The 25,000-nt window shown below is 36.0% G+C and overlaps 1 protein-coding gene across 1 annotated transcript in view; it reads left to right on the top strand.

Moving 5' to 3' along the window:
• The window catches only part of LOC114060902 (usherin-like), a 316,442-nt gene that overhangs the window by 145,603 nt on the left and 145,839 nt on the right, over positions 1-25,000 (top strand). Inside the window, exon 26 of the mRNA XM_027890772.1 lies at positions 11,496-11,675. Within this exon, the coding sequence (XP_027746573.1) occupies positions 11,496-11,675 (180 nt within the window). The remainder of the gene's footprint in view (positions 1-11,495; positions 11,676-25,000) is intronic.

The raw sequence follows: 25,000 nt of genomic DNA, 5'->3' as shown, positions 1-25,000 counted from the left end.
TAATGCTGATACTTATTTTCTTATTTTAGATAATAGCATGGCAAGGTGTTGGTAAGTAGTGTACACCTGGTCAAAATTTATCAGTAACCAAGTTGAAAGAGAAGCAAATACTATCATAAACTGATTTAAAAGGTCACTGTGCAACTGCAAGTATGAAATGTAGATCAGCAGGAGACAGTCTAGATTTTCTGCCAATAGAGGAGGATACTGATAATGGATTTTTCCATCGTTTGGCCATGATTTAGCAATGTATGCAAGAGAAATGTCTGTATCAATTAGCCCTCATTTTCTAATTCATCTCTGTGTTATTCTGAAAATCTTTCTCTCTGAAAGTATACTTGTTAAAATATAAGAAGGAGCTTTGTTGAGACTGTTTCACTGTTCTGATCCATACAGGTATGTTTTAGTTTTCCAGAGAAGTATTTGTTGCCAGCAAACTGCATATGGGGATCAAATATGATTTTAGTAACTTAGGGCTCTGTCCCAGTTCTTCAGTGCTCAGGCATCATTGCTTGGGCTTAATGCAATGCAAAGACAAGTTGCTTTGCCACAAGACATTGAAGTCCCAATATCCTCTTGGGATGAGCCTTAAAGAGGAATTTGGTTTGCAATTGGTTAGTCCAAGGCATAAAATACTAATATTACCAGATCACAAACAGCTTTTCCCTCTTTAAGAGGAATTACAGTTCTTGCTATTATCTGACACACTCCCAATTCTCAGAGGACTTGAGGGGGAAAGAAAGGTGACAGAGTCAGGCTTATTTTCCTCAAGTAGTTTCCTCATTCAACCCTATTTATCCTGAGGTTGGTTTAGATTAAGTACAGGCCATTTTTATTTGCATCTAGGTGTCTGAAATTAGGTTCTAGAACAGGAAGGATCAGGTATGAACTCTTTTCCAGAGGAGAGAGTTTGAGGAAATTCTTATCTTCCTGCCTATGTCAGTTGACTGCAGTAGCACAAAATTAATCCAAACCTGTAGTCCCCGAGATGTTGTGATGCATTTGAATGCAAGTTTGACATAAAGAGAATTCTTAATTAACTATGTGTCCTTAGGGAGTTTCACAACACAAAGTTGCAGGTTTATACTTGGAACTCCTTGTTACTCATGAATGTAGAAATCTACATGTGTTATTTTCAGTTTTTATTTTTCATTTCTTGGAGTTTTTTTAATACTTTTTGTAACTTCTGTTGTTGACATATCATCCAAGGTTCTTTCTTTTCAGCAGTGTAGTTCGTCTGGTATTTTTGTAAAGAGAAAGTGAATAATCTGATTACTCTGCATATTTGGAGATACTGTAACAGAAAGCTTCCTTGCAGCCTCCTCATTCTCTTGACAAAGTGGAGAATTCTAAATGCTGAATATAGCATAAAATATTTGACTTCTACATATGTGCATTAGAATGTGTTTTTTTTCTAATCTGTTTAGTTTAATATATACACTATATGAATAAATAGAAGAAAACTTGCACCATACAATTCATTTAATTTCTATTAGAATAATAGAAATTAATCTTGATTGGACATAGTGCTTTCAGTACTCTTTCCAATCAGAATTCAGAAAAGGAGTGTTAACCTACTGTATAACAGCAATGGCTGCCATAGGAAGACACACCACCTGCAGATGCCAGCAGAAGTGGGGAGAGGAATTCTGAAGCCCCTTAAAGTTCCTGTGTTGTGTTGAAGGCTTGAGAATGGGGAATGAACATTCTGCAGAATGTTACTTCAGAGATGGAGGAGGTCGTAAGCACTTTGCATTTAGATCTGAAAATTTAGTAAAAACATGATGATTTCTGAGAATTAAACATGATTCAGAAATGACTAAAACATTTTTGAGAGACTTGTTAGGACGATTTTCATACTGAATTTCTTTTAGAATTTTTTTGCATAATTACCTCAAAATATAAAATTGTATAGATTTGCATTTACAGTTGCTGCAAATGATTCTGCAATAACTGACAAAAGAGACAATTTCGATGCACCTTGATATTTGCAAGAAAAATTATTTTACAAAGATGGAAGTATATCGATCCCATATATATAAAATCAAAGCATATGACATATTTTCAAGACAAGCTATTTCCTCAATTTTTTTCCTATTGTTGACTAGTTATTAAGTCTTTTCTCCCATGTAGCTGAATATCCATGGCCTAGCATAATTTCCTTCAGCACCAGATACACTTTATTTTTCTTTTCCTTAGTACAGGTGTCTCAGGGGAAAGCAAAATGAAAGCAGTCGCTCTGTAATTTCTACATCTGACCATTTCTTTGGTGAAGATTCAAGCATCAAACCACAGATGGTGTTTTAATTGATCTTCTGCATCACTCTATTCATACAGCTTTATTTTCATCATGTGTACACTGTTTTGTTTCTATCTTGTACTGTGTAATTTATTTGGTTTTGTATGATAAAGCAGACACATAGGGCTGAATCCCATTTCTGTGAGAAATGTGTCATCAGTTCTTAAAGGACAGAAATTCCTGCTGGCTGCCAATAGCAGTATAGTCTCTGAGACTGTCCCTACTCCCTTGTAATAGTCTAGGGAATAATAGCAACCTTCTGGAGGTGGGTCTGGTAAACAGTATTGAGTAAAAGGGAATTTGCCAATCAGTTCTCCTATGAAGACAGTCTTTTAGTTAATGAATGTCTTCCAGAGTTTTTAACCCACTTGAAGGCTAAGGAGGCTACACTGATGTTACGTACGTATCTATGATAAGTGCTAAATGCAAAAAAACAATTTATGGCATTAGATGCAAAATGACTGGTGTCAATGACATGACTGAAACAAGGTATGGGTGTAATCTGACTAGAACTTACACAGATAAAGAAGTTAGGTTTGAATACTTGTATGTATTGATTTGAAACAAATACACTTCATTTTAGAGATTAATGTAAAACTCTTCTGGTTTCTCAGGTAGGGAATGCACAATAAAAACTGGGATTTCACAAGCTTTTGATGCAGTTTTTCTTTACACTTTATAAAGGGGACTTTATAGTGTACCAGAGAGATCAAGATACTATGATAGGCCATCCTTTTGTAGGGATGACTGTGAGCAGTTGATATGGCTGTTTATGTTAATCTGCAAGGTTTTGCCCTGAATAGTCCAGAGGGAGGTGCTTTAGAAGTGAGCACAACAAACACTAGCCTGAGTGATTCTGTGGTTCTTTCAATCTGCAAGTGCATCATTTATGACACCTCGTGAAAGGTGACTGTAAAAACCAAAAGAATGTCTTATGTCAAACAAAAATCCTAGATCAAGTTTAGAGCTTCATTCCTTCCAAAGTATTACAACTAAGTGTAATGGCTTTTGACAGTATTGACTTTTTTTATATGACTTCTTTTGGCTAGCTCAGCATTCTGAAAAAATAAATAGTGTTCTCCCTTTGTGATTGAAAGGGTTAAATAGTACCAATTCATTACCACTCACAAAAGGATTTATTTTGTTCTCATAAATCAGTTTTATTCCACATTTTTATTATTCCCTTGGGTTGGCTGCTCCAATTGAAATCAATACAAGTGCAAGTGACACAATCAATCTAGATATTTGATTATGGATTTGAGACTCCAAGTTCTGCTCTGTGTGTTTAGCTAGTCTCCTTCTGATAGTGTCCCTGGAGAATGGAAAATTCCTATTGGCATCCATGAATTATGGGCATAGATTCAGAAACCAGATACTGTGATAATCTCCATTTATGTACTGCTGCAGTTAGAGAAAGAATGTTCTATCCATGAGAAACAAATTTAAAGATTTTAAAGCTAACTGTTTCTGATTTTTTTTGGTGTATAAAATCGCTCATTAAATATACTTTATAAACTCTCATCATTTGTCTATAAAACCCCTCAAACAAAATGAATGAAATCAGTACCTATATTCTCTAGTCAGCTTAACATTGCAAGTGGAGCAAAATCTTTGGCCATTTTATGCCTTCTGGTCATTTTTAGACAATGTGATGTTTTGCCACTTGGGGTACTAAAGTGTGCTGGGACACTTTCTCCTGTTAATATTGGGATAAGAGTGCTTGGAAATTGGAAGCCTTTGTGAAATCCAGATGAGTTGGTTCTACTCAGAGAGTGCTTTCCAGAGTTGGATTTAGATCATGGACTGAGTTCTTACCGTGTGTCCCTAAGACCTGATACAGTTTGTGGTGTGGGTGGTCCAGGATTGATGCCCCTTGGTGCTGTTGCAGAAAAACTGAATTACAATAGAGAGGAATATTCTTACAGCAGAGGTTTAGCATTATACTGAATATACTGTTTTAACTGGAATTCAAAATCTGGACTCAACTGCAAGACATGATTATGAGAAAACCTAAAACAGTAATTCAAATGAAAATGATTTCTTCTTGGCATTTTCATCAACATTTACAGAGTTTTCTTTAGTTGAAAGCTTCATAACGCTGAACTGAAAGCTCCAAAGGGTAGATGAGACCACACACCAAACATTCTTCTCTCCCTGCTATCATGACAAAGCCTGATCTCAGATGCAGTCATTAACCATCCTTGGGGGCTCTGCTAACTTTCTTGTACGAGCTTTCACATCAAGCTGTGGGCTTTATTCATATTTCAGTCCATAGAATTAATGAGCATATAAATGCACATTACTTAGTGTTTGTAACACTAATAATCACTTATTTCTACTGACAGGAACATGCTTTCATCATAATGATTACTCCTGCTTTGCCTTAGGGTTCTTGAAGTGTTCAGCAAATTTTCACAGAATCATGGAACAGCTGAGGTCAGAAAGCACCTCTACTTCAACTTCTCTTCTCCAAGCAGGGTTAGTTGGAGCACATTGCCCAGGTCAGTGTCCAGCTGTGTTTTGACTATCAGCAAGGATGGAGACTCCACAACCTCTCTGGCCACCTTGTCCCAGTGTTTGACCAACTTCAAAGTAAAGATTTTTTCTTAGGTTTAAACAGAATTTCTTGTATTTTCTGTATGTATCCATTGTCTTTTGCTCTGCTGCTATATACTGCTGAGAGGTATTTGGCTTCTTTATGCCCTCAGGACAGATATTTATACACATTGATAAGATATTCTACCCTCCAGGCCATCTCTTCTTGAGGCTAAACAATCTCAGTTCTCTTAAACTTTCTTTATGTGACAGATGTTTTAAGCCCTTAATCATCTTTTCATGAACTCCACTCCGGTAAGTCCATATCTGTCTTGTACTGGGGATCCCAGGACAGGATGAGCACTCCAGATGTCTCTCACCAGGATGAATAGAGAAGAGAGATCCCCTTCCTTGACCTGCTGCCAATGCTTCTAATACAACCCACAAGGCTGTTGGGGCCTCCTTTGTTGCAAGGACTCATTACTGGCTCATGTTCAGCTTGTCCACCAGGACCTTCTTGTCTTTTGTAAGGCAGAAAAGCAGCTTTCCAGTGTCAGAGTGACAGACAGCATACACATTCTGTACATCTTAAGCGGTCTAAGGTAGCTGTACCAAATTTCATCCTTTGAGAAGTCACAAAATGTGTTTTTGCCTCTTTGAGGGGAACCAAGCCGTCAAAGCAATGACTTGAGTACCACAGTCAGAAACTACATCTGAGTCTTGGAGTTTTCAGATTTCTTCTGTATGTGCCAACAGGGACTTTCATCCTGTTCTTTCAATATTTTCTATTTTTCAGTTTTAAAATTATAGGCTTCTTTAATTGGCAGTGAGAAAAGAAAAAGTTTTGGTTTTTTTTTTTTTTTTTCAATGCAGGTAATGTGAACTCTTTGTTATTTACAGGAAAATTAATATTTTGGATTCATAGTTTTTTTCCAGTTTGTCTCAGTGCTTTTAAATTACCCATTTTGCCTTGTCCAGCAACTCCTCCTAACCCATGAGAATTAAGATTTTGTGTGTTAAAAGAGTCTTTCAGTTTTGGACTCAGTTTGATGGACTGTGACCATAAAATGTCCATAGGAACAATACATCTGTCAACTCAAGAGTAGAGGAACAAATAGTGCTTCAAGAGATTAAGGCACAAAATCAGCAGTGCACCCATCTGAAAAAAAGAAAGAAAAAGCAAAACCAACCAACCAAAAAGAAATCTCCACCAAAAAACCCTCCAAAACAAACCCCAGGATATTCAATAAACCCCTCATCGCAAATCACAGAAAAAACCAAGAGTTTTTTAAAAAGAGAGGTATGACATCAAAACACAGAAAGTACTTCATGAGTCAGTATAACAATTGAGATTGAAATTTGAGAACAGTTCGTTATTACAATACTTAGGAAAAGAGATTCACCAGTAATGTCAGGGAAGTATTTTTAGCTAGTTTTCTATTGGGATAATCAAACTAATGTAAAGTGATTCTGAATACTGCCCTAGAAACAGTGGAAAAGGAAATAGGGAGAGAAGAAAACGCTGGGAGGAAAGGAGTAGTTTGTGTGGAAGTAAAGGAGACTGAAGAATAGGCAAAAGTAATGGACAAAAGAATGAGCTTAGAGACAAGGAAGTGTGCATATTCCTAAAACTTTCCCCCAAAAGATGTGGTGCCAAAGAGACAGAAAATACCACAGGGGCAGAAACTGGTGCACAATGAGGATAAGTTATGGTAAAAAAGGGATGAAAAAAGTGAGTTCTTGTTTCATTTTTATTTTGCTATTCTGACATTAACTTTTTCTGTGGCCTAAGATGGAAACAGTATGGATTGGTAATAATATTTCAACACATGACACAAAGCCCTAGTCTCTTGAAAAATACTTTTCATCATGTAGTGCTACACAATATGTAGTGCACATTTGTGATTGAATCTTCTTCTTGTCTTGAAATAATGATATTGAAAGAAAATAAGGGCTCCTTAAACGTTTGTGATTATAACACTGAAGTGTTAAAGGCGTAAGAACCTTTTAGGTGGAAATTTCTTTGCACTTCACAGGCTATGGTCCTGTGATGCCACTTAAGTTCAGGCAAATCTCGGGGTAAGATGGCCAATTTCTAGGACACTGCAAATAGGATAGAAATCTCGTTTATAAAAGTGTCTTGGTTCTTGAAGTCCCATAAGAATCAAACAGAAAAATAAAAGGAAGCTGGTTTTTGAGCAATATCTTCTGTACAGGTATAATAGATATATCTAGATATACCTATATATAGGTATAATAGATGAAAGGATTTAGTTAGTATTATTTCTTTTACTTCCATTGTCATGAGAATTGTTTCATGTTGTATCATTTCCTGCACTCCTTACAACCTTTGTCACATGAATAAGATATCGGAGTGCTAATGACTAATATACAGTATCCTGTGTCTGCTGATACTATACTGTACTACTGTGACCTTTGCAATATTATGTATTCTGATTGGCTGTCCATTTCACCTCTTCCCCACAAGTTAATAAGGCTGTAAAAAGGAGAGAACTTGAAATCGCCAGCCAGTCAAATTACAGAATATTGAAAAGGTCAGAGCAGTACAGCACACAGAAAAAAAATTATGGAATATATGAGGCATTAAAATTCTTGTGACAATGATTATAACAAGAATGGAAAAGGATACCCATTTATGTTATTTCAATCTAGTGAACCCCATAGGATGACAGACCCAGGACAGCAGTAATTTACGCACCACTGACCCACAGGAGCTTAATTCACCTATTTACAGGGGTGCTTAGTTACAGGAATGCATATCTGCTTGGAGCCCCCTGCAGAGCATCCACCCAAAAACATAGTGAACCTTCCTACACAGCTACTTACTAGCTTGAGTGCTGTTTGAAGCTTAGGACTTTTCAGCAGTGATTTTAAATGGAATATGTATTTGTTTGTCTTTTTAATGTAAGCATTAAAGAGCATAAGTAAGTTTTATTTCTTGACTTTATTTCAAGCATACATAATTTTTGAGTATGTGTATGGATATTCTTCAGCCCTAATTTCTTCATATGGATCTCTTCCTGAAAAACTGAGATACTTTGATCTGGTATAAACTATGAATAAACTGGGAACAGTAGAAGTTTTCCTCAAATAGCAGGCTTAGGGAAAGAAGGCCCTCAGATACTTTGGGGGAGATATGGAGAGTTGAGCAGGAAGGCTAGTAAAAGAACAAAACCATCACTATGCCGAAATATGGAAAGATTAAGGACCTTAGGGAGCCCCTTCACATCTGCAAAGTATTTATTCTTTTTTAATAGCTTATAGGAGATGAGCTTCCTCCCATTCAAATTCTGCTTTTGGTAGAGTTGTTTGCATTGTTGTAAGTGTTGAAGTACATGGTGAACCAGATATAGGAGTTTGCTTTCTGCCTCTTTAGGTTGTTCAACCTTACTTGTTGGAGTGCTGGTGTATGATCATGGCAGGAATTACAAGGCAGAGTGCAGGAACAAGGAGGTATTCTGGAAGAAACCACTTGTCTGAAGTAAAACAATGTATTTTACAACTTTACCAGTATCTGAGGCACCTGCTGTTTAGATCTGCAGCAGACTTGCTACTAGGCTACAGTAGGACCTGTGAGCAGGATGGAGAGAAAAACACACATGAAAAATGGAAAAAAGAGAGACTTCATCCACTTACACTCACAAATTGGGTCCACGCTGAGGCAGGCTGAGCAGGAATGGCATGGAATGATATGACAGGGTTATCACTGTATCACTTTCTGTCAGGCTGAACCTATGTGCCTGCATTTTCCAGCCCACTGAAAGCAAAGTTTAAGCAGTGAGAAGTGGCAAAGCTGCATATTGCAAGTCAGCTCCAGCAAGACCTGCATTTTAAAAATGTTCCTCTAACATTTTACTTGCCAGCAGCAGTAAGTTTCTTGGCTGGGGAGAGGGATGAAAACACCTTTTGTCTGTGTAAAATTCAGGTTAGGAAACTTGCAAGTACTCCTTAGCTTTTTATTAGAAGCAATGAAAAAATTTGAGCTGCTGTGTTGTCTATCTCATTGTAAATTTGCAAGTTCATTTTTGAGCTGAATAAAATGGTTATGTAATTACATACTTCTCCTAATTATTGAGTAATTATATACTTCTTATAATTGCCAAGTAATCACTCTGCTATAACTAGAATTTAATGTTACAACTAATTGTATAATTACTGTATATTAATGTTGTTATCCAGGCAACTTGGAATAGAGTGTTATCCTTTTAATTCATATTCTGTTACTCAAACCTGTATTTTTAAAATATAATATAGTTAACCATTGGAAGAAAGATTAATAATGGAATAAAAATATCAGCAGAGGAAACACGTTTTCCTTCCAGGTTCAGGTGGATGAAAATAAAAATATTAACATGTTAAAACTGTACTGTAGATAGAAAAAGTTTAATTTTCTCATGAATTTGGCATATAAATTGCTACTAGGCAACCCACTTTTATGCTTAAAGTTTGAATCTATCCTATGTGCCAATCTGTCAACACTAATTTTTAAACTTTCCTACACATTGGAGGTGAAATGTTTAAAAAATGCATCTTTTTTCGACAGCCAGCTGAGTCCTTAAGTGTTTCATATCACTAGAACCTTCAGAATGCATATGTCATATATACAGTTGGCCATTTCTAATGACTTTATTGTTAATAAAATAATAGGTGCATATAACAAGTCACATGTTGTGTGATTGTCACAAATAATCCGTTGCAAACACTGGAAAAACTGTGATAGATGATAAGAAAAATGTGCTTTGTTGGATTGTATCTACTCCCAAATCACACACGGGGGCAGTTTCACAAAGGTGCAGAAGGAGGGTTTGATGTACAATTTAGGAGCTGAGTTCAAGTAATGTAGACGCATTTTTCTAGTGCTGGTTGAGTAGCCTGGGTACGTAAGAGTAATGTCAGACAAAATAACTTTGCCTCTGTAGGATTCTGTATGTGGAATGTGTAAAATGTGGTGGTTGTTCTTGCATGATAAGAAGTTTTGCCTTCATTGCCGTATATAAAACAGAATCTCGGGCTTGTGTAAACTTCAGTGAAATCCAAAATAAATCCATCAGGCTTCATGAAACCATTTGGACCTTCACCCTACTGTAGTCTGTCTGGGTGGTGCTGTGGCATGGTGTAATCCAGGTAGAACTTGAGCAATAAGGAACTGGGCTACAAGGCAGGTTTATAATGAGCTTTACAAAACTGCCCCCCTGTTCCACAAAACCTCAGGAAATAAGTTTGTCATATCTTACCAGGAGAATCACTGAAAACACCCTTTGTGCTGCTCTATGAACACCAAAATAATGGAATTGCTTGGACTTGTACTGTAAGTTATTCAGAGATTGTTTATAGGAATCCAAAATTAGAGGAAAATCCAGATCACTCATCTGTGGTAAAATGTCATGTGAGCATGACTGAAATGTACTGCTTATACACATATTAGTGCACATCATAGGAATACGTGCTATTTGAAAACTGGTTTCAGATTTAATAACATTTCAGTTTTAAAAGTTCATTTAAAACTTCAATAAGAATGTGTAAATCAAAGGAGTTTCCCTTAAAAAAATAATTAAAATGTTGATTTTCTAGGGTTTTTGTAATTCCATCTTATCTAAATTTTTTGAAGGACTCAGATGTCAATATTCAATCTGCTACCTGTGGCAGTGCCTTACTTAATTTACAATATTTTTAATAGTTATATACTGTTTAATCTCATTCTCATACCTGTGATCTTAGACTTGTGTGATTCTGCTGTTGTTTGTAATAGAGAATTTCCTTTGACTTCACTGTGAGAGCTCTCCATGGAATGATGAATAGTCGTAATAATATTAATCATTTATATGATGCTTTATATGTTCGAAATACAGGATTATCTTTAAATGAGCTCAGCTTTGCTCTCAGATATGTGAGTGAACTCTTCATTGATTTGAAAATTGATTTGAAATTGTTACTTGACATACAATTTTTTGAAAATTTTCTAGTCTTACTAGGTATTTTGGAAAGGGTTTCTTTATTTTTGTAGGGCAGAATATTGTCTTATCTTAAGTTTGAGATCTTAAAAGGTTTGCAAAGGACATGTAGGTTGCTGTGGTGTCCTCTGATGATTTCAGCTGATAAACTGAATACTTCAAATCCTTTTATCTTTGAGCGGACTGCAGGCCATGCTGGAAAGCATGTGTTACTGCAGATGACTATTTCTTATGTGTGCAATGGAGTTAGGTTATAAACTCCTAAGGTAAGCATTTTTCTAGTGAATTCAAAAATTTTTACTAGTGTATCACAGGCATAAGAATTAACACTAATGTTTGGAATTTGTAGTTATCACACAACTTTTCTAGAACATAAATAATTTCTGAAAGCTGACTTCTGTTTCCAGTATATAGCAGTCAGCTTTGCCACTGATGGTTGCTTCAGGTATTGGTTTGTTTATTTTCCAAGATTTACAAGTGCCATAAACTGTTGCCAAAAGCAGAAGAAATGATGAATAATCTTTTTCTCCCCAATAGCCAAAATTTCTCATGTGAATGTATTATTGGTATAAATAACAACTCTTCTTTTGAGTAGGAATAAGACTTAGTTCATAAAGATAGTGAACTGTAGCAGATGCAAGGTCTAACATTTGTTCTTCTCCCCCCCCCTTCTTGTTTTTTCATAACAGATAATGCTAATTATTCCATGCTAAATAATACTCGGATGTTCTGCAGCAGCAAGAAATTCAATGTATGGGTACCCATTAAAGGCCTGATTCCATTTTCTAACTACACAGTGCAAGTGAATGCATCCAACAGCCAGGGCAGCTTGATAAGTGATGCTATAACAATTGTCGTGCCTCCAGGAGGTAAGTATGAAAAAGTACTTTTTCTGTGCATGTAACAATTACACAAACACTCTGTTGAACAAAACGTTATTTATTATCTCAACTGAGGACTGGAAGTTCAAAAGAATATGTTTGCATTAGTAGTTCATACTAACAAAATTGTTCTTTTTGGCATCTAATTTGTCACATTGTTAACTGTACAAACTAGAGAATGAAAACTGTTGTATGGTTAATGTATTATGAAGGTGAGAGGTGTATTATGTACTTCATTTTTTTTCTGTGAATGGTGGTGTATTCTATCATGGACAACTAATCTAGTCCAAGAATATCAAGAGACTCACCTGCATTTTGTAACGTGTTTTAGAATAGAAGTTGAAAGTACTGACAAGGAGCACTTACTTAGGATAGACTTAAAAAATTTGTTTAATAATAGTAATATAAACCATTGGCAATATATTGAGCCAGAATCCACAGAGTAATTTAGTTGTGAAAAAGTCAATTGCAGTGTACTGATTTACAGTGAATGAGGCTCTAAACCACTCTGGATGTTATCTTCCTAACAATGTGAAATAAGAGAATTGAGCAAATACACCCTAAACACTGTGTTTTGTTCTGTGGTTTTGTTTTGGTTGGTTGTTGGGGTTTTTTTGTCAAGAAAACTGAGATTTATAGCTGGTGTAGGTGTGTGTACCTTTTGCATCCGCTTTTCATGGCCCTTCTTGAGAATTAGCTTTTGTTGAATAAATGCCAGTGGAAACAATTAATTGAAGACAGGTTTGAATTCTAATGTGAGAGCCCAACAAATCTTGCTCTTAGGAGTTGTATACGTGTAGCTGTTGAGTGCAGAGTTTAGAATGACATACGCACCATTTTAAAGTAAAAGAAAGCAAAAACAAAAACAAAGAAAAGAGAAATCCCATAAACCTTAAACCTCAAACCTCAAAAATACAGTTTAACTTGAAACAGTTTGCTTGCAAACAAATGGATTAGGTTTGGGTCCCACCAGCAGAAAGACTTCAGGAGAATGAGTAAATACAATACAGAGTTAATATGAAAGATTACTGAGAAATAAGGAAAAGGTCAATTTCCAGCACATTTTATACTTTTCCAATTTTATTGTCAAGTTGCACCTAATATTAACAAATATACTTTGTTATATAATACTAAAACTGCATCTGAGTTTCACTGCTCATTTAAGACTGAGCAGTAAGACAATGTTATTTCCAATTCTAGTGCCACGTTTTAATTTTGCATAGCAAAATTTGGTAGTGAAAATTTTACCAAATGACAAAGTAAAGGATCTTTAAAGATAAGCAAGGATGTGCACAGGTTTATGACAGCCATTAAGATAGACTTTCTTTCATCATTAGATTGTTGTTGATTACAATTAGAAAACTTATAGCTTTGAAATTATCTTTTTTATGACCTTGTGGTAGTTTAAAAGCAATACCTCATTGGTTAAATAGGTTTTAGTTCATGCTTCCTTTTAGTTAATGATCTGAAAACATATTATCCTGATTTACACATAAAATCATGCTGAAAAGCATGTGGCATTCACTAGGATATGTGTGTTTAAGTAGAATTAAATTAGCAGTGAGAGTTATTAAAGAAATCTTCCATACTATTGTCCAGTGGACTGTGATCTGTAGTGAAATGAATAATAAATGAAGCAGGACATATGAGAGAAGACTCTCACACACGCTATATTCTTGCTATACGTGCACACATGTAAGGACACACATGTGTGTATCTGGGACAATGTATGTTTGCTTTACTATGATGTTTATTACAATGACTCTTTAAATGTATACAATTCCATTGCATGGTAAATTATGAGTATAATGGTAATTTTACACTGGGCTATATTCAGTGCCTTCACACTTTGTAAATCATTAAATGAAATCCAGGTGCCACTAAAATAAGAAGAAATTTTATTTTTTACTTCAACGGCCAAGATTTCACTTAGACAGAAGTTTTGTTTGATCAAAGAGTAAGAGAGGTCTCATTAGGTACAAAATCAGAGCCTTTTAATAAGTGTGAGCATGTAGCATTCTCATTCCAAGGATAAGAAAAAAAATGCTGTTTCAGAAATTTGCATTGTAGGGAGTATTTCATGGAGCTTGGTGGAAGATTGTATAAAAGGGAGAGTGATAGTGGACAAAGGAGTATTTGATTTTGAAGTTATTGCTGATCAGTGTTTCACAATTATGATACAATTTTTTTTCCAACGTGCATTTCTTTTGTTTCCTTTTTTTTTTTTTTAAATTTGAAACATATTGCATATAATGTAAAGTACAACAAATCCTTAGTGTTACCTGACCGAATGTATCTTAATTTTTTATCAATCTTATTCACCATGCTTTAGGCCAATGCTTGAAAAAAAACTATTAAAAATAAGGAATTTATTTTATCTAAGCTCCTGACTAAAATTGCAGTGCAGGTTCAAGAGTTCTTGGAAAGATTAAAAAAAAATAAAAACTGAATCCAAATGTTAATCCATAAATATGAAACTTTCTTTTGACCCTTACCCTGTAGTGGTCTGGAGTTACTAATGGGGTTAGGATTTCAACTCTTAATGGGACTTGGTGCATTAGTGTTTGGTATGCATGGAATTCAGCATTCAGTTTAATAAGTGGTTGACATTGGTGATGTCCCTTAATTTGCTTAAATCTAATTGGCTCTTTTATCAGTCAAACCTGTATGGATTGGCAATTGATCAGAAAGGGTCAGCCATGACTGTGCATGTACTTAAATGCTGGAACCACCAGTTAAAGTCACTGTTGCATAATAAGAAGCTGAAACCATGAAAACAAATGATCTTCAGAGTCGGAAGGCAAAAGAAAGCGGAGAAGTTTTTCAGGATGTTCAAGTTCAGAACAAAGGCATTATGGAGTATATAAATTTTAAATACACTGCTTTTTGCCTCAAGACTTAAAGCTTTTTTTTCCAGCTGAACTGAAATCTTGTCTGAAACTGTCTTTGTTACATCAAAGAACTGCATGGAAAGCTAAAAGAGATGGAAGAAGCATAAAAGGGCATAGTTTAAAATGATTAGTGACAAATTTCATACCGCAGAGGTAGAAGTAAATTTTTTTGAGTTTTACATTTTTTCAGAAAGGAATAAATTTGCTCTATTTATCTTGTCCTAAACTGCTTTGGTGGAAGTTGTAAAAAAATAGTACACGAGTCAGTGCTTCACATTAGTCTGAAGTTGCCAAGCAGTAAAAAAATCTGGAAAACAAATTTCTTTAGAATTAATTTAATTATGTAAATGAATTGAAGTGATGCAGAGGATGTAAAACTGCAAAATTCTAGGAGAAAATCTTCTGCATGGCATTCTTGGCCATGCATTTTTCTTCTCGATGTGTGGTGTTTCTGACGAAGTGGCAGATATAAGACCCCATTATTTTAGGATTGCTTTGTAATAAGGTATGGTAAGCTAGCAGAAAATAATTTTGCAACCACTACTGGTAATACTCCAGTTAAATCCATTTGTTCCCTTCCTCTGACCATCAAAGCTCTGGTATGGAGGGGAATGAGAGGTCCTCTGTGCTGAAAGGAGAAAGATTATGTTTTAAAAATAGGGGCAAAGAGAGATAGCAGAGGAAGACAGGCTGCTGCTCAGATGGGAAGCAGGAAGGTGAAGTTCAATCATCACCTACAAAGAAGAGAAAAGGACTGGATTCCCAAGTCATAATAAGAGATGAAGATGGTGTTGTGGATGCTGATTCTGTATTGCATTGCAGGGTTGTCTCTGTGGGTTCTTGGTGCTGACTCATCTACAGACCAGAACCTCAAAGAATTGGTTTATATTTCCTATGTAAAACATAAAAGGGAAGATACTCTGAAAAAAAAAAAAATTGCCTAAGCAGTGAAGTGCTTCTTTAAGCTCTCATATGCTCTGTCTGTGATTTGCACAACACAGGAATATTTAGCAGTGAAAGATGTTAGATTTTGCTTTGGACTCTGAAGCACCTGCCCTTTTCTGGCCGCTTGTTTGCATATGGAATACAGCATGCCTCTGCCTGTAAGCTTGGGCTTGTTCTCAGCAGCCAAAATTGAGCCTACGTACCTGTAGGTGCTGATGTTTGTTCAGTAGCTACAGGAGATGGCGTCCTGCAGCCAGGGGATTTCAGCCACTGTTAGTTTAGGTAGCAACACCTCTGAGACTGGATGCTGAACCTCATCATAGGATCCCTGATCTAATTATGAAAACAAGTAGGAATCACATCATACAACTTATATTCACCTCTGAAAGGGTTTGTTCAGGCAAGTGGATCACTGAATCCAACAGGCCTCCTTAGAGGAATGAATATTCAGTGAACACAGCAAGCTGATGTTAGGTCACAATTACTTAGGAAAAAAGGTCAAACCTGGATATACTAGGTTTTTCACTGTAAGACAGATTTGGTTTTCCATTTTGCTTGGTGTTGTACTGAAAGTCACATCATAAAACTTTCTTTGAAAGAATTTCCCTTATGTCAAATTTCAGTCTTTTGATTACATCAGTTGGTATTCTCTTTTCTCCTTCTCCTCCTTCCTTCTCTCTCTCTCTTTTCTCTCTCTTCTTTCTCACTTTTCTTTCTCTTTTTCTTCTCTCATCTCTCTTCTCTCTCCTTTTTCTGTTCTTTGCTTCTTTCCTTCTTCCCACCAGGATTGTTTTCCACCAGGATTCTTTTTGTTCTATGTCTTCTGTTCCTTTTTCATTTTTCTTCTCTTACATTCCCTTATGTCACTTCCTGTGAATTTAAAAAGGAAAAGAAAAATTAAAAGTAATTTTTTAAAAAAAGCTCATTGTGAAAAAAAAATCCCATTTACAAATATTCCAAATTCTCAAACATTTGCAGGATATCTAACTTCAGAATAATATAATCTCTGATTCTGATGAAAAGCAGGAAAACTTTTAAACAAAGTTCTTAAATGAAAAATTGTGACCATTTCTTTTCTAGAGGCAGTTTAAGGAGAAAGCAGGATAGAGCAGGGAGGAGGAAAGAGCTCTTCTACATCTCTCACCAATGACCTAGCTAATTAAATAGTGTCAGCGGCAAGCTGTGTATTGTCCATTCCAGTTCCTTTTGTCCAGAAAGATGATTTCATGGGGATAAAAGGGTAGGATTGCAAAAGTGCTTGTGTGGAAAATTGGGAGTTGTTCTAATGAAACAATAATTCTTCTCTAACCTCTGCAGTATTGAACTGATTGTCATTTTCATTAGTGCTACTTTCTTCTTTTATTCCCCTCTCCCAGGCTGTTCAGCACATCTTTCAGTGAGCTCATACTGTATCTATTCTTGGTTTTGGGTGGGTGGTCTGGATGCCAAGAGATGAGAGGAGTAAGTCTCATTCCTGAACAGTTGTGTCTTTAGACTCTGGCACTGGGAGGCACAGAGGTGCCCTCTTTACTTCTCACTTATCTAAATCGCAGCCAGCTGGGGCTCAGCCCAACCCCACACATCACAAAGCACCACCTTAAGATTGCTTTAAACTGAGGCTTAATGTAAGTCCCTACTCATAAAACTCTGGAGTTTTTCCAGCAGGCAATGACACTCCAACTATGTCCTTCTCTTTTGATTACCTCCTTCCCTTTGCCTCCACACCCTATGCTTTTGGGGCTGGGCAGATCTCCCATAGCTACAGCTATGCTGTTTCCATGCTGCAGGCATGTGGCACCTGTATTTATCAACTGTTAGGTTGTTTTCCATCTTCTGGAGCTGCATGAAACAGGTGGGACACGAAGATTAAAACAGCTATTTTAGTTGCCTAGAATAACGTGTTTTTGCTTGCTTAGGGAGAGCCAGGTGAGAAAGGGAAAACTGCATAACAGCTTGAAAGAACTAATTGATCATCTATAAACAGGGAATTAACCTCTTTGTAGAGGTGTCACTTTAGGTCTTTCCAAAACCTTAGGCTTTGCATGAGATCCAGGCTGTATTTAAGATCTCTTGGAAAAAATCTGTGGTAGAGGAAATTTCCTTCTGCAACTTACTTATACTTCTGAAAAACAGAAAGACATATAAAAATGGGGAAAATGAGTCACTGTGAAATTTAGCAGTAGGTCGTTATTTAAAATTACTACCTACAGTCACATTAACCTATTTTAGACCAATTTAAATTTTACACAAAAAAGGACACAATTTAGATGAAGTATGCAATATTTACATAATTTCAAGTGTATTCAGGCTTGGGTGGTTTTTTTTGTTGTTTGTTTGTTTGGTTGGTTGGTTTGCTTTTTCTTTTTGTTCTGTGTAAATCTGAACTAGACTTTTCAGTACTGTAATTAGAGTCGACATCATTTATGTGGCAAGTTAGGTTCTTCTGTTGGAGGAATTCTAAAATAAAATGACATTGAAATTCCTGGTGAAAACCTACGGAAGACGTTTGAAAAATTGCACTATGAATTTTCTCTTTAGGACCATTTTCCAAATATATGTAAGTACTAGGAATTGGATCAATTTTTATGTTACTTTGCTACTATGATTTGCACTGCTTTTCTAAAAAGCTCACTTTTTAATATTTTTTATTTTTGACAGCTCCTGCCCCTACAGTTTTCAGAATAAAATGGCATTTTCATTAGCTGTCAGTGAAGGCAAATGTCTGTGAGTTGTTTGTTTGTTGGTTGGGGTTTTTTTGTCATGTCATCCTGTATTTTCTGCACTTGAAGAATCTAGATTATGGAAGTTAGCCTGGTCATCATAAAGCACCTGAGTAAAATGACAAGGTTTGAAGGTTTGAGCCACTTTGCACAGTTAAGGAAGCTTTGGAGTTCCTCTGCTTGCAATGAACTCTGTGTGCCTCCAGCAAAGTTCTGTCACACTGTTACATTTCTGTCACCTTTCCATATTAGGAAAGCCAAAAAAAACACCTTAAGTGGGGGGGGGGGGGGGGGGGGGGGGGGGGGAATGAAAGTTCTTTTAAGATCTTGCTAAGGCTGAAGTGTAGACGGAATCAAACCACTGTTTTTTCCCTTCTTTAGCTGTGGACAAAATCAGAGATGATCTTTCTTAAACATGATAGCCATAAAAGTGCTTTTGTTTTTGTTTGTTTGTTTGTTTTGTTTTGTTTTTCTGGTTCTATTTACAGCTAAAAGTTACTTTGTGGGATTTTTCTTTGTAGTTTTGAAAAAGGTCTGAAATTGAATTTTAAAAAGTCTGAAATTTTATATCTGAATTCTTGAAACCCTTTGCACAATTAAAATATTCTTCCTTCATATAGTTAATTACTTGTTCTGGTAGTGTTTTAAGTTCTACTTTTCCCTACTTTTTCTTAGTATAGGGTTCCTCATTCTGTTACATCCATGCAGTTATCTTCAAGCTAGTTGACGGAATACCTAAGGAGAAATAAATTTCTTTATAAAGGCAGAAAGGGAGAGAAAATGGAAGATGAGTGAGAATCAGTCATTAGAGTCACCCCTTCTCCTCTGGTGTCTCTGTAATGCAGTGTTGTATGCTACCCTCTTCCTTAAGATAAAAGCAACTATAAGAGTCTATAGGCCTTAGTGAGTCTTGACGTTTGACAGCTTTGTCCTAGCTGTTCTTTTCTTTCTGAGCATTTCTTTGTGTTGGCACACATCTGCAGATGCACACACACAAATAGATATATTATATATTAGTATGTGCATGTTCATGTATACATGATTTTTTTTCTTTTTTTTTTAATCTTTCAATCTCTGTGGAGATCATATTTATTCCTATGACAAATACTGTACTCTTAGATTAATTCCAGGTGAGTAAAATGAGAAAGGGAATTATTGTGTTTCATGTTACAGTGGGATATGTCCAATATTGAGCTATATTAGTCCTTACTGTTTGTATCCTGACCTATTTGCTATTCTGATTTTTATATATATTTTCTAATTCAGATTTCCAGTAGGCTTCTGAAGTGACTGAAGATTGTTATTCCCATTTTACAGATAAAGAGAGGCATGTGTTAGGAACAGAAGGTAAAAGAAAATGTTATATTCCTTCTCATGCTGGAAAGTATAATATAAATGTCACAAGGTTTGTCAGCCTTTCTTCTTGTGCCTTAGCTTAGGCTGGGGATTGCTTCTCAGTGAAAGGTGTCACCATAGTTGAATGCAGCCAGTGTGTACAGAGAAAATTAATGAATTCAGGTTGAACTGAATTTAGACTATCTACACATCTCTAATAGTTTATATATAAAGAAAAGAAGTTGAATAAGTGAAGAGATGGCATTATATAAAGAAAGAATATATTTTACTCTATTTTTCCTTCCATTGAAGTTGTGAGTGCTCTTACATACTAAGGAGCCTATTTGAGAGTGTTATTTGTAAGAAAGTGATACTGCTTTCCAAAGTATTCAGCTGATGATTGTAATCTGAATTAATCAGCTGCAAATTTTCTGTGTTGTAGATTTAGCCCTTGCAGTCTATGTTTTAAAAACCAACAAAGGAGAAGAAGTTTTCCCTGGCTCTTTACTTTTTGTCAAAATATTGAAGAAAATCTGTATTTTAGAGAGTAAGTATTGCCAAGGTATTTACCTCAAGCTATGGTGGATAGTATATGTAGAATAGGATAACTGCTCTGACACGTCTTGTGGCACGTAAGGCAAAACTCAGTCAGTCTTGTTTGGGTTTGAATAAAATGTGACAGTGTTACTTTTAATCAATTAGACTACCTGATTTTGAACAAGACCACAGTAGCCAAGGTCTTTTCAGTAAAAATACTTGGGAACAGATCATTCACTGTTTATACTGACACACTTCCACCAATTCCAGTGGATTTATGTGTTCCTCAGCATTATCTGAGGAAATGAAGCCCAGGGTTAATTCGTATAAATGGTTTACTTGTTAAAAGTGAACAGGACACTAACTGATGAGTAGCTACTTAATAATGCTGTACAGACATTTCTGTGTGGATAGCTCAGCTATAAAAGGTTGTAATCTTTTTACCCTATTCATCAAAGCAAACTATATATTTTGCAGAGATTATTTTCAGGTGGGAATAGTATTGTCTCAACTGCTTTTTATTCACCTTATATATTAAATATTTTGCCTCAGCATATAACACTGGATCATATTTCTGTCCATTGCAATGTTATATTTGTTGGGGGACTGATTCAAAAAAACAGTTAGGGATTTTTGCCACAGTTAGGTGGAGTGGAGGTGTCACCTTTCATATTCTTTCACATCTTATCTCAGTGCTAGAGCACTGATAGAAAAAAAAGGTCTGGATTATTCACCCTAAAGTGACTAACTTTCCTGTCTCCCAGTTGCTGAGCAGTGTACTAATCTCTGGGTTCATAAGCAAGGAATGCAGAATACTGTCCATCTATCCTGTTGGAACTCTATTACTCTGTGTGTGTGTCTGTGTGTGTGTGTAGGAAGAAGTCTTATTTATTGGGAGAAAAGACAGGGCTCTGTAACCCAGGGCTAATGACACTTCCCAGGTTGGGGTGAGGCAGTGTACGTGTCAGCAGCAAAGAAGGCAAGAGGAGCAGGTGCTGAGTTCTGGGAATTCTTGAATCTGGATGTAGTCAGCATGAGCATCAGAACGTGATTTTATTGCTATTTTCTGATACAGCTTAATTTATTGATACTACAACTGTTGAACTAGACTGTAATGCGAAGTGACAGCCATAACAATGCAGTTGGCAATTTTGAGAAGTGATAAGAATTCTTGTTTACTCTGTAAATGTGATAGATCAGATTTGTTTGCCTCGGCCTCATGTGTTACATAACAGAATAATACACAGAGTTTTGTTGTTATTTTCTTAATTATAACAGTTTTATTTCCAGAACTAAATTTTTAATTCTCCTCTTTTCCATTGTGCAGATTATCCACTCTGAAAGTTTTGCATGTTGATGAATGGCAGGATTTGGTTACATAGAAAAACTCTTCGTACTGGTAATGATGACAGATATAATTAAATTAATTCTCTGCCATCTCCTTTGATGCACACAGATTTTCCCCATTAATATTGATGGACTTTAGAGTCACAAGCACATGTTGGAGTGGGGGGGGGGGAGAAAGCCTCTGAATGTTGTATTTTGCTCTTTGTGGAGCTGACCGTATCACTTTATGTTTAAATGTAAGGAAAGCTGCTGACAGTATTGATATATTAAATTATAACTGAGAACTAATTCAAGGATCAAAGATGCTCTTTGGGAGACATCACTTTACTGGTAGGAAAAATCATTACCTTTTTTCCCAGTCTCATGTATTTGTACTGTATGTCTTGGAAATATCATTCCCTACCGTTTCTGAATCTTGATGTTTAATTTAACGCAAAGGTCTTTGAGCAGCACAATGGGAGGGGGGCTTCTGCTAGTAAAGCGCCGTAGAAGGAAATTGAAAGGTACATGTTTTTTCTCATTTATCAAAGAGGTGCAAAAATCTAAACTGACATTTTATATCAAATGAATTATGAACTGTGTACTTTGGACCTAAGGGAACAACAACTAAATTAGACTTTTGTTAAAGAGAGAGAGAGAGAGAGAGGAAAAAATAGGCTTTTAATAAAATATACAGTCATTTTTGGTATTTTGTCTGAACCTGACATATGCTGTTCTTTGCAGAAGAAAACTAGAGAGTATAGGCTACTTCAAAGTCTATGTGCTTTGAATGCCTCAGAGTGAATTGAGAAGCAGGTTAAGATGACACACAAACCAGAGTTTCTACTTAATAAATATTGTTGCTTTGATATTCCTGTTTTCAGCCTTGTCCAACTGAGGTGAACAGGAAAAGATAATATGCTTTTTAATGGCTTGAAGACTGGAGCAAAGTAGTATATGATTTTTATTTTTTTTTTTTAACTTCCATTTGTGAGAATATGGTTGCTACTGAAAAAGACGTCCGGGGAGCAAAATTTTAGAAGACTTTGATTGAACTTTAAGAAGTAAATTTTCAAAGAATTATGTAGTCGATATTTTAAGGGCATGACTTCTGCTGTCTTTGGGTGAACAACATTTCTTGCAAGCAAAGACAAGAGTCATAGTCTGTAAAGTTAGGGTTTGTAATGTTTATGAGATTTTGTGCATTACAAATTTCCGAATTTCCTTCATGACTTTCAGGGGGAATATATTTATATCAGTGCATTGACATAGAAGACACTTTCATATTGTTGTGATAAGCACCTACACCTTAGAGAAAATGGGAAATGAAAAGATAAAATTCCATGGTTTCTTTGACAACATGTTCCCTAGTGCACTCTTACGGTGCCTTTTGAGAGATATGAACAAAACATCCAAGTTCCTTTTCTCATATGTCATGTACGTACATTTCATAACAATATATTTCAGAAGATTAGGTAAGTTAGAATGAACAAAAACTTTCAGAAACTTCATTTCAAAATAGCATGTAAGTGCCTTTGGAAATGTGGTGTGTATATGCACATTTTCTTGTAACAGAAAGGAAAGGAGAAGAGGTGGCATCTTGAAGGGTTGCAGTGGTTTGGCAGAGCTACGACGAAGGGCCGATCCCTTCAGACATGCTGAAGAGTCAGGCCTTCTGCTCATGCTGTCTGTGGAGGAGATGAGAGGGATGGGGGCAACAACTGTAGGGGGAAAGAGTAACTTCTTTCTTAACACCTGCCTCCCACTTTCCCTGTAAAAAGACATTGACGATGAGAAAATTTTTTCTGATTACCATGTATGGCATAAAGAAGTTAGTTAGTAACTGTGAACAAAAGCTGACTCTGTGTTGCTTTGATTACTAGGAGCAGAAACTTTGAGGGAACCTCTTTTCTTCCACTTTCTGCAACTAAGGAAAGAATTTGAAGGGGGGAAATGTCTGTTATGGTCACAGTTGTTTCAAGGCCAAAAGAAAGCCCAGTGACCTGGATCTCACAGATACCTTGTAGGATTGTAGGATATTCAAGATATAATAAGACTACACCACCCACTGTGCATAGTGGCACCCTAACACCAGCTAATCTATCATCTTGTCAGATCCGTTTTCTATTTATGGGCATATCGGACTTGGTTTCCATCACAAATCATAGAATTTCACACCATCCATTGTTTACTCCGAGAAATTTGTGGATTAAAAATAATTACAAGTAATCTTTTTGCAGATCTAAATTATTTGCAAGCCTGTATTTTTCTCCAGTCTGTACATATAGAAATATTTAAACTGATGCTTCTGTCAAAATGCAAATCAACTGGTAATACTGGAGTTTTCTACCACCAGGGTAGCCTGTTCTTTAACAGTCTGCTGGCACATTCTGCTGCAGGAGTGCACATGATGATATTACTTGAACCAGAAGACTTCTTATTTCGTGACAACATTCACATCTTTTCTAAGTATCTCACTTTCTTTAGCATTTAGTTAAGGTTACTGTATTTTCTTAGTTTCCTTTGTCACATTGGGTGGAGAAATAGAATAATTAGGTTTGGAAAAGACCTTTAAGATCATCAAGACCAACCTTTAACCTAACACTACCAAGCCCACCACTTATCTGTGTCCCTATGCACCACTTCTACACAGCTCTTAGATACCTCCAGGGACAGTGACTTCACCACTTCCCTGGGCAACCTGTTCCAGTTCTTTACAACCTTATATAAGAAACAATCATTTGCAGAGACCATGTCCACTTGTTCAAGTAGAATGCTGCTTTATGGTTTTGAATATCAGGTTAACCTTTAGCTTTCAGTCGTAAAATAAATCAATATTAAAAATTAATTTTCAACAAATTATGCTTCAGACTGATACATATGCTTCTTGTAACATCACCACCACTGTACCTTTCCTTTTTCTTTTGTCTTTCTTCATCTTCTATGATGTTAGAGTCCCCTCCATTGAATTAGTCTGAATAAGAGTTGATTGGAAAATCAGCTTTTGCATCTTCTTTCCTTAAAAACATGTTATCTCATTTCTGTTAAACAATTATTTAGTCTGAAGTAGATTTGAAAACTTCGTTCCAGAAGTTTAATCCCACTGCTCTGTGTCTTGTTTCTCGGGATTCTCTTTGTTGTTGAAAAACTTCTGTGAAGTTGAAGATTCCTATATGCCTTTCACTTTGCTCTTCTGTTATTCTTTAAGCTTTGTTCTTTAAGTTAGGTTTAACCTTTCTTCCCTGATCTTTTCCCAACCATGAATGATAAATTTTATTTGGTTGCTTTTGGGAAGCCTCTGGATTTCTGGAACTAAGAACTCTTTAGTTTCCAACAGGAAGTAAAGAGTTTAAAAGCCAGCCTGCAGTTCTCTGAAATTGTACCAACATTTAGAAAGAAATTTTAATTTAGCCAAGAGTCTCCTCACTACAAATCTACAAGACTCTGATACCTTGGAGTGTTGATGTTTTGATTTTTTTAATTTTTGTAGATCTTAGAAGTAGTTATGTAGTAAAAGTAGATTTTAGAGTAGCAGCAATATTATCCCTTTATCCTTAAC

This window comes from Empidonax traillii, unplaced genomic scaffold (genome assembly GCF_003031625.1).
Source record: "Empidonax traillii isolate 1590-97213 ecotype Southwest subspecies unplaced genomic scaffold, ASM303162v1 scaffold296:size1881848, whole genome shotgun sequence".
NCBI classification, from domain to species: Eukaryota; Metazoa; Chordata; class Aves; order Passeriformes; family Tyrannidae; genus Empidonax; species Empidonax traillii.
Note: the sequence above shows the minus strand (reverse complement) of the source record. Positions and strands in the feature narration are given on the sequence as shown.